At 44.6% G+C, this 13096-nt stretch overlaps 1 protein-coding gene across 1 annotated transcript in view; it reads right to left on the bottom strand.

Annotated features, from left to right (window-relative positions):
- Positions 1-10727: 10727 nt before the first annotated feature.
- Positions 10728-13096, bottom strand: part of LOC135914212 (uncharacterized) — a 58921-nt gene continuing 56552 nt past the window's right edge. Inside the window, exons 10-11 of the mRNA XM_065446963.1 lie at positions 11037-11296; positions 10728-10834 (exon numbers count right to left, since the gene is read on the bottom strand). Of these exons, the coding sequence (XP_065303035.1) occupies positions 11281-11296 (16 nt within the window). The 3' untranslated portion in view covers positions 10728-10834; positions 11037-11280. The remainder of the gene's footprint in view (positions 10835-11036; positions 11297-13096) is intronic.

Raw genomic sequence — 13096 nt, forward strand, 5'->3', positions numbered from 1 at the left:
TAGTAGTAGTAGTAGTAGTAGTAGTAGTAGTATTCGTTACTATATTGGGCTGTCTGATTACTTTATGATCTGATTATTGGCAAATCTGCGTCAGTGGGTATGCGCCATTGTTACCTCAGGCATCACATTTACGTCGATTTTATGAGAAGCCTTCTTCAAGTAGCTGGCTGTGTAGCACCATGCGGGGTTCTGAAAAGGTTTACCAGTGGGACCAACGTGCAGGGCGAAAGAATTGCACGTTGGACTAGCGTAGGCAGGGTCTGTGACGACAGTAGCAAGGCGACGATGATGGTGACGACGATATCAGTATGACGACGACAGTACGGCGACAGATTCTCCGGTGAAGACGCGTTGCAACGTTTTTCCTTAAGGCTCATCCATGCTAGGCCGACCCGAGATTGATTTCGGTCTGCCGACTGTCGGCGACAACGTCTTTTTCCTTCGTGTCGGCACCTCTGTCACACTGTACCGACGCCGACAATCTGCCGAAGGTTGGCGGAAAGCTCGGCACTTGGAGACGATTGGCGTAAGGGTGACGTTGCAAGCGATTACTTGCTTAAAGAAGAAACAAAAGTCGCGCATATTTTATATTGATCTCCCGTCTCTACCGCATTCGTTATTGTCTTATAAAAATTTCCTGCGCCTCTACACGGCTTTTTTGCTCAAATTGTCTTCTGTAAAGGGCACTAAGTTACACCTAGTGTTTCTGAAAACATAAAGATTATTTGGAAATTGTTAATAAGGAGCGCTACTGAATACAGTGATGATGTTCAAATCCTGCAATGTTTAGTCCATGTCTTCTGTACAAGACCAAATAATTGTTAAAAACGGGTCCTTTGTTAACAAACGTACGTAGCCTGGTAGGACGCCTCTAATGCGAATCCTTAATCGTGCCGTACTCGCCTCTCAAACCTGCCTGTAGCAGCTGATATTACTGAGAGGAGTGGTAGTACGAAGAAAAGGAACAACCGGAGACAGAGAAATATGAGCGATGTGGGTATCATACGGCACAGAACAATGCAATTATTTTACTCGCGCTTTCTTTACTACTTGTTCCAGAGTAGAGGTATAAGCGGTAGGCAATTCCCACAGTCAAACTGTTTAGAATTCATGCAGTTCTGTCCACTATGAAAGCTATCTTTGTCGCTTTAATAAAGGTGCCCCGTCATTCTGAGGTGTACTAGGCGGAAAAGCATTTGATCTTTTTCAATGTTGAGTTTTTTTTTTCACGTATCACAATTAGAACTGCCACAGAAAAATTACGTGTCAACATTATATCCTGGAAATACAAGTGCCCAGCTTTGATGACCTATACAAGAAACTTCAGGTGGTCTTAGACTTGAGTATACCCTCTACGCACACAAGTAACATGCACTGCGATGTACCACCGCATCAAGACCAGGAGCTAAATTGTCCTGCCTTTGTAAAATGTTGCTGCTTTTCACGTCATTGTTTTGTCATTTCGTTGCGTATGCGATTAAATAAATTGTGAAGCTCTTTTCCATATACCGGAAATGCTGTCGCTACGACCTCTCAATATTTGCAAATCTTTAATTACGCCGAACATTTTCTCCACTCTGCGTTGTGAGAGGCAAGGCACCAAGGCAACCAGTAGGCAAGCTCTCCCAAGTAACAAAGTACCTAATACAGAAAAGACAAAGAATGAAAGTGTCCAACTCAATAGATACGATAGAATTCGAGGAACTGTCCAAATTGATCAACGAGGCGAAAGTAAGTGATATTCGAACTATAGCGTGGGAAAGACTGAAAAAGCCGTAAAAAATGGACGCAGCCTGAAATCAGTCAGAAAGAAACTTGGCATAGGACAAACCAAGATGTATGCACTGAAACATAAGCAGTGTAATACCATCAGCAATTTCGAAGATATAGTAAAAGAAGTGGAAGAATCCATACTGACCAGTACAATACCCAGAGGAGTAAGTATACCTCCATTAGAAACAGTAATGAACAGGATACAGAAATTGCTCCTATAACTGGCGATGAGGTCAGAAGGGTCTTGCAATACATGAAACGAGGAAGAGCGGCAGGAGAAGATCGAATAAAAGTCGATTTACTCAAAGATGGAGGAGACATAATGCTTGGAAAACTGGCGGCTTTTTATGTGAAGTGTCTATCGACTGCAAGGGACCCAGAAAACTAGAAGAATGCAAACATTATACTAATGCACAAAAGGGAGACGTTAAAGAAATGCAAAATTATAGACCCATTAGCTTACTCCCAGTATTATATAAAATATTTACCAAGATAATCTCCTACAGAATATGGGCAACACTGGACTTTAGTCAATCAAGGGAACAGGCTGGCTTCAGGAAAGGATACTCTACAATGAATCACATCCATGTCATTAATCAGTTTATCGAGAAATACGCAGAGTACAGTAAGCCTCTCTATATAGCTTTCGTAGATTACGAAAAGCATTTGATTCAGCAGAGATACCAGCAGTCATAGAGGCATTATGTAATCAATGAGTACAGAACACCTACGTAAATACCTTTGAAAATATTTACAGAGGTTCTACAGCCACCTTATTTCTACGCAAGAAGAGCAGGAAGATACCTATATAGAAAGGGACTAGACAGGGAGACACAATCTCTCCAATTCTATTCACTGCGTGCTTGGAAGAGGTATTCAAGTTGTTGAACTGGGAAGGCTTAGGAGTAAGGATCGACAGCGAATATCTCAGCAACCTTCGGTTTGCTGATGACATTATTCCATTCAGCAACAATGCAGACGAGTTACAACAAATGATTGAGGACCTTCACAGTGAGAGTGTAAGAGTGCGGTTGAAGATTAATATGCAGAATACAAAGATAATAATGAATAGCCGGGCAAAGGAACAAGAGTTTAGGATAGCCAGTCAGCCTCTAGAGTGTGTGAAGGAGTACGTTTACCTAGGTCAAATAATCACAGGGAACCCTGATTATGAGAAGGAAATTCATAGAAGAATAAAAATGGTTTGGATCGCATAAGGCAGACATTGTTGGCTCGACTCGAAGCTTTCCATTAACATTCAAAAACAAGGTGCACAAACAGAGCACTTTACCAGTGCTGCCATATGGGGCAGAGACTTGGAGATTGACAAAGAAGCTTGAGAACAAGTTGAGGACCGCGCAAGGGGCTATGGAACGAAGATTGCTGGGCATAACGTTGAGAGACAGAAAGAGAGCGGATTGGATCAGAGAACAAATGGGTATAGACGATATTCTAATTGACATCAAGAGAAAAAAATGAAGCTGGGCAGGCCATGTAATGCACCGGTTAAATAACCGTTGGACCATTAGGCTTACAGAATGGGTACCAAGAGATGGGAAACGCAGTCGAGGATGTCAGAAGTCTAGGTGCAGCGATTGAATTAGGAAATTCGCGGGCACTAGTCAGAATCGGTTGGCGGAGGGCAGGGGTAATTGGATGTCGCCTTCGTCCTGCAGTGGACATAAAACAGGATTATTATTATTATTATTATTATTATTATTATTATTATTATTGTTGTTGTTGTTGTTGTTGTTGTTGTTGTTGTTGTTGTTGTTGTTGTTGTTGTTGTTGTTGTTGTTGTTGTTGTTGTTGTTGTTGTTGTTGTTGTTGTTGTTGTTGTTGTTGTTGTTGTTGTTGTTGTTGTTGTTGTTGTTGTTGTTGTTGTTGTTGTTGTTGTTGTTGTTGTTGTTGTTGTTGTGGTGATGATGATGATGATGATGTGCATTTAATTAGTGTAAATGATGTTTTGTTGTAATTGCTTTCACTCTCTGATGACCGTCAGAATGTCACGCTGGAAGCGCCCGAATTCTTGCGCCGGTTTTAGTTATTTTAATTTTTAGAGAAAAAGAAGGTGCCTGTCATAGTGACGATGCATGGTGATGGTGGGTGGCGGTTATGTGAAATGCCATTGCCAGCTTATGTAGAACGTAGATCCAGACAAGGATCTACGTTAGGTATTACGCTGTTGATTTCGCAGAAACGCTGTTCCACATTTTACGCGCACTTTCTCAGGAACGTGTATTACATTGAAGTAACGCTTCTGAAAAAAGTTCCTCTTATCAGTTACAGCCTATGCGTAACTAGACTACTCGTGTAGGAAGAGTAGAAGCAACCTGTAAGAGCGTTGAAGGCCAGCAAGATATACGCTCATATAGTGGAAGCCAGCGCTCCAGTGCACGCAGCCTCAGTGCTGAAGCGTTTCAGTGGGCTTGCCTTAAAGTACAAATGACATAATGTCACAAGTGGCGTTGCTGGGCACCGATATAATTATGTGAAGATGAGCAGTGCAGGCAACACTGACCGATGGCTGGTGGCAGTGCAGGTGTATCGTTCTCATCGAGGGGAATGAGGGGGGGGGGGGGGGACGTAGGAGACGGTCGTCCCAAAATTACCTGCGTCGTGCGAATAATGGAGCGTAATGAAAATGTCCACAAGTTTCAGGACAAGCAAACTACAAAAGACGATCATAAATAAACTCGGTTGATATTTTGTTCACAGGAGCACAAAGTTTTCGCTTTCCTATATTCGACGGGCTTGTCCTGATAATGCATTGTTTGTGGAGACCCCGGCGATGCAGTATTTGCCAAGATTTCCAATTTCACCGAAATAAACTACGCACTCACACCCTGCACACGAAGATAGATCACGGCTGCGTTACATTCGCACAATGCTGCAAAACAAACAGTAAGCGATAAAGCGATAAGCAATAAATTCCAGTAGATAACAGACACAACGTCAGAAAGAAGAATCCTCTATGGAGCGCCTGTTTTTATAACATATTTGTTACTTCTCAATGGAAATTCTCTGGTGGCGTAGCATATGTTCAACTTTGCCTTTAATGATTATGTACTTCTAATAGGCTAAATTGTTTAGCTTTATTTTTTTTTTGTTCTTCATTCTTCTAAGCAGGCTTTTCTGTATGTTGAACTAGCTGTATAGCGCAGGCCTTAGAGGTTTTTTTTTTGTGGAATACAAATGTCGACGGCCAGCCAGGCAAACAAACAAAAATACAGAAAGAAGAAAATTGCAGACAACTACATCAGCCTTCATCGTTGCGGTAAAGGTTAAGATGTCGTCCAATCGATTTCGTTGCGGAGTGAAAAATAAACACCGGCACTCAGCGAGCACCTGCGTTTTCCATTTTCCCGACGCACCGGTGTCGCGCGAAATTCTGCACAGCCTATACGCTAACCGTTTCTCTGTATCTTTATGAAAGCTTATTCTCAATCCTTTCTTGAAACTGCAGCGACCACACGGAATCTCCCGTAGCGATGAAACACTCCAGTATTTACTCAAATGTAGGCACATGCCTTTCTTTAAAAAATAATGTACCGACACGTGGGATCAGCTTAGATTCGAGGACGTGGTTCGGCCGCAGCCGCCAAACGCTGCCGACCGAAGAAAGACCGACGCCAAAAAATGTTGCTGATGTTATCAGGACTAAAAAGAAAAAGAAGCGGAAATGTCTGTGACGCCCCAGCAACAACAAAACATATCACGAAGATCGTACAGGCGATGGCGAACCAGGTCGCAAAGATTCGAGGCGTCGCTCGCAGCAAGCGTAAGCACCTTTCTTCTTCGAAATACCTCCCACATGTCTACTTCGCTTAGACAGGTAGTGAACCGGATCACGGCACCATTGGCTGGAATTCCGAGAGATATGATAATCCAACCGTTGCGAAAGTGCAACATATCGAAAATGTTGCATATTATTTTCTCAGTCGAGTCTTCTTTTTTTTTACTTCTGCTTACATTTGAGGGAAAGCCTTTTGTTCTGATATTCCAAATTCCAGAAGTCGAATTACAATAGAGGGCACCGAAGATTCAGATAAATGCGTTAATGTGTCGATTGTGTGTGGGTGTGGCGTTAAGAAATGTCTCTTAATTCCACACTGGTACGGGTGACATGTTTATGCGACGGCTGCGGGTGTATAAGGAGTTCATCGAATACGTCATCTACATGTGTTATACTCCGCACCATGTTAGACCACCCGGAATCAATATCAAACTTCATGACTAAAGTCCTTGGACCATTACCAGGTCTGTCTCCAAGGTAAAAGAAAATCGATGCGTGCACTTGCTCCAGTTGCAGACCTCGAGCCACCTCAGTGACGCACCGTAGTCTCGATGTGACGCTCAAGCTGAAAGTACCATCGTTGTAATTGCGGTAGCGATTACATGGACTCTCGAGGTGCAGTGGCGCCGTCGCCGTGCTGTCCCGCATTCTACCGCGCATGCACGGCCCACGCGCGGTGAGTCCGAGGGGATCTCCAGAGGAGGGGAGTGGGTTTGCCTACTAAAACAACGAATTGCACGGACTCACCCTCGACGTCCGCTCAAGCGGCTCGGTGTAGGAGTCCGACCAGTGTTCTGGCTTCCGCTGCTGGCACGAGCGTTGTCCGCACACACAGTAGTTGCGCGTGTACTTGTTCGTTTTTCACTGGGTGACCGCGTTTCATCGTCTAAGTGTTATCGCTCAGCGCAAGACGCGCCTGGCCTGCATATATCGAAAATTTCTCGGATTTTATCGATGGTTCTATCCGCTGTCTGTTGTCGCCGAACCTTATGTAATCTGACTGCGTGTATGCGCGACGTGAATTGCGCAGCAGTTTCTGGGAGACACGCGGGCACCAGCGATTATTGCGTAACCTTCGATGACTCGTGTATAAAAGCAGCCGCGCTTGCCCAGCAGAGCAGATTTTCGACGATCGCCGACTGTGTTCACCGCTGTCGTTGTGAATTGAGTGTAGCGTGTTTCATTTTTTTTTCTTGGCACAGGTTCGCCCAATAAAAAGTTAGTTTCGCCCTTTACACTTTTGCTACTGCTTTCCTGGCAGTCGCTACCACGTTTTTGTTGAGTTGCTGTGTATAGGCACCAAGGATGTTTAAAAAGAGGAAAAAAACTCCGGAGGAGAGGTGATGTCCTAAAGGTGAAGCCGGCTACCGCCATCTTACTAGGGAAATCGATTAACGTTAGCATTTAGCGAAGAAGAGGAAGATATGTTTTCTCACTTCCCATGGCTTTCACGAAGCCAATTTTTCCGTAGAGATACTTCTCGATGCGTCTATCTGTTTCGCTGGTTTAAGGTGAAGCTTGAAGCTTTTGGCAGTTTTCTGGGAGATCATGATATCGGTACTCGGAGTATGGCAATATTTTAGCCGGAAAGAACATTCTCTTATTTTTCAATTAGTCCAAAATTTATATTAACAGATCAGGAGGAGCTGAACTGCGACTGTTCTCCATGTAGTCCAGCACGCTTTCAAGAGTGAAGTAGGGGCAAGCGCTGGCTTCACCTCTACTGGTAATACTGTGCAGTCTGATGTATGCGCTTTCAATCATGCAGCCGGCACCTCAAAGTGGTGCGACGTAATGCTGACGAATATATCTCACATTTACCGCTGATCACCACTGATATTTTTTCTGTTTTGATTTATATAGAAGGTGCGTTGGATACCTAGGAAATATGGTACGTATTGCATCAGGTTTCAGGCGCGATTTATCGCGGGGTAGAGTGCTAACAACGACGTTCACGATCACTGTGAAAGTGCGTTCGATGAAACGTCCTTCGAAATGCTTTTCGCAAGCCACTGGCGTTGGCTTCAGCCTTCTGTCCTTTCTCCTGATCACGTGCTTCCGTTCCGCGAGCCACGAAGCATCAGCTGGTGCTGTTAACAAGGACACACGCTCTTTGTTCGAACAGTAACAACTCCTGCACAACCATACAGAGCAAGTCCTCTTCTTGACGCTTTGGTGTCAACATTCTTTCACCGCCATCTTTAACAGGGATAAGTGGGCTAGTTGGTGGTCGTTATTGGACTGCAACATGTAACCGCACAAAAACAAGAGACAAAGAAGGAACACACAAGACAGGCGCGGCTGCCGCGCCTGTCTTGTGTGTTCTTTCTTTGTCCCTTGTTTTTGTGCGGTTACATGATGCATTCCAATTCACCACCATCGCATAGTTATTCTGGTAACCGGTGCGGGAATCCAACAACCACGCACTCACTCTATGCTTTGACGGCACCAAGAACAAAGAGGCAAAACAGTAATGACACTTAAAATCATGATGATGATGATGATTTAATGGCATCTCCTTTGAAACGGGCGGTGACAAATAGTAGCCTAGCCTGCTTGATTTAATCAGGTATGCTATACACGTTTTTTATCTAGCATTTCTGCATAAATATCCCTAATTTTTTTTTCATTTTCTTCATAATCCACTTTCTACCTCTAGCTATGACTTTATGAGATGCTGTCGCATCTTACCTGTCTTTTTTTTTTCACCAATACTGTAAACGTTTCTTGCTTATCTCCACTGTAAACACAGAAATCGCCACAACCACTGAGAAACTGCTGTGCGAAGCAGACGCCACGCGTAGTCAGTACTCACTGCTGAGACCTCTGCCGGCCACCGTGGGCATTAATTGCAGGAGGCGCCCCGCTCTCCCGTTGTAAAGAACTGGTTTATACCAGTATGTTGGCGGATTACACGTAGAGAGTTCCTTCCATTTCAGGCGATTGTCAAAGCTTTTGACTATATCTATCTTTCTGTTGATGCTGTTCTATCGTGTGAGCTTTCTTCTATGTGTACATGTTCGCTACGTCTCTGAGTTAGCGGGCACTTCGGTAGGCCAAGCTTCTCATACTGTCGCAATTAATAAAAAGCTGTAGAAATCGTGAGAATTGTCTAGTAATGCGTAAGCATTCTTTTTCTCGGCTGTGTCTTCGTATTTTTTGCTTAGCTTTGCTTAATTTTGCTTACTTGCTTTTCCTAGCTTATGCGCGTCCACCCACGGACTTCTCGGTGGCAAAGAATGCTTGGGCTTTAGTAGACAATAGTCCGAATTTCTCGCCGCATCGGGCCTTTTCGATGCAATGGTACCAATTGAGAGAGAGAGAGAGAGAGAGAGGCGGTGCTTTGTGAGAAAGGAAAGGCTCACGCTATCTTCTGCAGCACCAACTGGGCCGGAACGCCCAACACGAGCGCGTCTCGACGGATCGGAGCGGTTGAAAGGGCACGCCAGCTGCCGCCGCAGTAGCACGTGAAGCCGTGCGTGAGGGAAGAGCGCATCGGCCGCGATGCCGTGTCACCCTCGCTGCCGCTCTCGCAAGCCTGTGCTATGCGCGCGTTCTTTGTCAACGCAAGCTCTCGTCTGCGCTCTGACTGCGCCTCGGCCAGGCCGGATGAAAACGCGCCAAGCGTCTCTACGCGCTCGCTTGCCCGCGAGGTGTTCATCTAACTCGAAAGACGCTCAGCAGCGATCAATTGGACGTTGGGCCACCCCAATATCTCAAGTCGGCCCACCTCGAAATTGAAGTTGGCCCAACACCAAATTTCAGTTTGGCCAATCCCGAATTTCAATTTGGCACACCGACAAATATAAATTGCCCCCCCTCCCCGAGATTTCAACTTGGCCCATCCCCACATTTCAAGTTGGCCCAGTTGCAACTTTCTAGTTGGCCTACCCCCAAATTTCAGTTGGCCTTCCCTTACTGTAAGCTTCGCCATGCATTTTCTAAGGAGCCCTATGTATCTCTGAGTATTCTCTTTTTGCTATAATTACACTTCTTTTTTTGCTTTAAGTTGTTCCTTATCTCTTAAAAACTACCGATCATCTACACTTACACTATCATTACGATTAAATGTCTTAACTTGAATAACTACTCATTTTTGTGCAGATACAAGGCATTACACATTTCGCGTGACAGAGCTGGGGAACTCGCCGAAGAATGCTCATGCATTAGCGACAACCTCTCCACTTTTTTCGTGCAAATGTTCCACGCTCTCTTGATGCTTACTACTGCTAGATAAATTACTAGGAAAAGAAAGCGCAAAAAAACGGGGCTGGGAGCATAGGCAGGTTGTACCTTTTTTTCTACCACCCCGGAACAGAGGGAAACGGGAACGAAGAAAAGGATAGAGATAATCAGTCATGAGCACGAAAAACACAGTAGCATCCATCGCGTTGTTATAAAGGTATTCACAGAGCCCAGTCGTTTTTATAACGTGCAGCAGTAAAAGAACGAATAACTCAGATACGTTGGATATACAGCGCTCAAACGACGCTCTTGGTTCGTTTTCTTTTTGCTTGTTTGTTTCTTTGTTTCTTTTTTGTTTCTTTCTTTGACTTGTCTTTCAGTTTCTGTGCGGATGATGATCGAGTCTATGGTCCCAATATCTTTGCAACTTCGAATAATGCCTAGTCTTTCTCGATGCGACTCAAGGCGTCGCCATTAAGCACACCTATTTAGGGAGCCTTTGTAAGCATGCGCTCTCATTTGCTGTGAATAGGCGTTCATTTGAAGGCGCCCTACGCCTACTGTTTTCGTATCGGCGTGATGGAAAGTATCTCGTCCAACTTTTGTGATGGCGATAGATTGTGTCCTCATCCACTGACCTTCTTTTGGCGATGAAAGACAGATTCTGCGTCCTGCTTTATGCTGACTAGATGACAGACGCTTCATAGAATAGAATCTCAAGATAGTCTATTATTGGCAAACATAAAGCCTCATTTAAAGTAAACGCTAGAACATCGAGAGAAAAAAAAAGACAGAGATGAAGAAGCACACTGTGGTAGAGAAAAAAAAAATATGACACGACACTGCGCCCTCAAATGTTTGCTACCGCACGAAACCTTGAAGATCTGCCACAACGAAAGAAAAGTATGCTACAATTCCTTCTTGTCATCGTGGTTGTGCATACCGTCGTACACATGAGAGAACCAGACAGTGATAGAAAAGAAAACAACGGTATATTTGATGCTTGTCTTTCAGGCAATGGGGCTGGAGTCACATAGAACTTGGCCAGACTTGTGACCCGTCTCCAGAACATGTAAATATCTGTTAGAGAAAGTAAAAAAGAAAGAAGACATCGTGGTTAGTTTTAAAAGGCTTGCTTTGCTGGAGAGAGATAGACGCGTGACGTTAGGTACTGCCAAGAAACATACAGCACATAAGTATTTTTTTTTTTGCAGGATATTGTACGATGATGTGTTCTATTTCTTCAGTAAAAAAGCAAAACTCCTGAAGGAAGCTAGCTTACCTATAGGCTGGCCAGGTCAGGCGACCAAGTCCCTGTGACGTGGCGCGGCTTTATCCATGGTAAATTCAACGCGGCATGGCCGCCAATGTACAGCGTTTTGATGCTAAATGGCAAGATGATATGAAATTCCTACGATGCACGTTGGTGCATAGTAGGAATTTCCATGCTTCATACAGGACAACGACAGCTGGGCTTAGCCCTTCCAGTTGATGTTGTTTGGCCCCGATGGAGTTGTTGGCTTCGGCTAGTATTGGAGATGACTGCACAGACCAGAAACACAGAAAGAGGAGGTTGGTGTATTGTAGCCGTATGTAAATACGATTTATTTATTTATTTTGATTGATTGATTGATTGATTGATTGATTGATTGATTGATTGATTGATTGATTGATTGATTGATTGATTGATTGATTGATTGATTGATTGATTGATTGATTGATTGATTGATTGATTGATTGATTGACTGACTGACTGACTGACTGACTGACTGACTGACCGACCGACCGACCGACCGACCGACCGACCGACCGACTGACTGACTGACTGACTGACTGACTGACCGACCGACTGACCGACTGACCGATTGATTGATTGATTGATTGATTGATTGATTGATTGATTGATTGATTGATTACATGTTTAAATGGACACAAAAGGCAAGTCAAGTGAATATAGAATGGTGAAGTACTCTTTCAATACTTTTTATTCATTTATGTGGCTGAAAAAAGTTGGTTGGCATCGGAGAAAAAGAATTCCTAACTTTCCATTTTTAAACTAACATTTTTGAATTCTTTCGCGCACCAGTTTTCTAGAACCAGTACGCCAGTGTTACTTAATGAATTTCAAAGAATTTTAACATGCTTAAGTCAATTTTTCCGAGAAGAAGCTCTCTAAACTCGGTGTGCCTAGTTTTTGGATCCTTCAGAGTGTAATGCAGTTCTTGTTTATCGCAAAAATAATAGCTAGCGCTGTGTAGGCGTGGCCGAAATTCATCGCACCGTGGGGAAGTATTGCGGCAATTTTTAGAGTGGTGCAGTTACTGACAATTCGTTCTCCCGTCTCTACTGGATTTGCAGCACACACGCGCAATGTCAGCACTTACAAGCATACAATTCACCAATTCAGCACAACCTATTTGTCCTATTCAGTGTCCCTTTGAGTGAACTCGCTTGAGACAGCACGCGCTCCCACACGTGCACAGAGGAAAGAGATAGGCGTGAGAATGCTAGCGACACTTTGCTCGAAATGTCATCCTAGAAGAAGAGCGAGCCACCGAATAGGACACGCAATTTTGTAATCTTGTTTGCACGTGGATAGAGTGGACGTATGCTCGGATGGAAAAGGGAGCTTCCCTCAACGTACACGGAGCATGCAAACAACGCAGGATAGTGGAGGAACACATCCGAGGAGAGCGCTTGACGTCACACGACCGACAGTGTCGTAAACCTGAGAAACCGAAGCGGCGCCGCTGCTCCGAAGCAAAGCGAGGCCGTTGTCCCCAAACGGAACCTCTTTCCTGCACGTTTTTTGTCCGCATCCCCGGAGGCGTGCGCGCCGCAGACGTCTCCGCAAACAGAAGCGAACGCGAAGGACCAGCTGTTCGATCGCCTCGGCACAACCGCATACGTGACTCTCTCGAGATTTCTACCCCGATGCCTGACGTCTACAATCTGTCTCGCGCAGTCCAGCAACATGGTGCATGATCTCGCAAGTGCGCCCGTTGTTCTCTGCAGTGGTGTCAACGGCCTTGGGACGTCTTATTTGTTTTCACGGCCGAGGTCTTAAGGAGAACTCCGCAACGGCTTTTGTTCGGTGGCGGTGAAAGCCGACGGTGGTGGAGTCGGTGCATCAAATGTCAATCAAAGCACAGCCAGCAGCTCAACCTGTGTCGGAGTCCAGAATTTCCTTTGAACCGTGATTATCGAGAGTTACAAAATAAAAGTTGCCTTGTGTCTATCTCCCTGGAATATACAACTTCATTGCGTGTTTCATCTCAGCCAGAGGTCCGTAATTTTCACTCCTCACATCGCGTTTCTTCGGCTGTACGTTGCATGCACGTC

Source organism: Dermacentor albipictus, chromosome 3 (genome assembly GCF_038994185.2).
Source record: "Dermacentor albipictus isolate Rhodes 1998 colony chromosome 3, USDA_Dalb.pri_finalv2, whole genome shotgun sequence".
Classification (NCBI taxonomy): Eukaryota; Metazoa; Arthropoda; class Arachnida; order Ixodida; family Ixodidae; genus Dermacentor; species Dermacentor albipictus.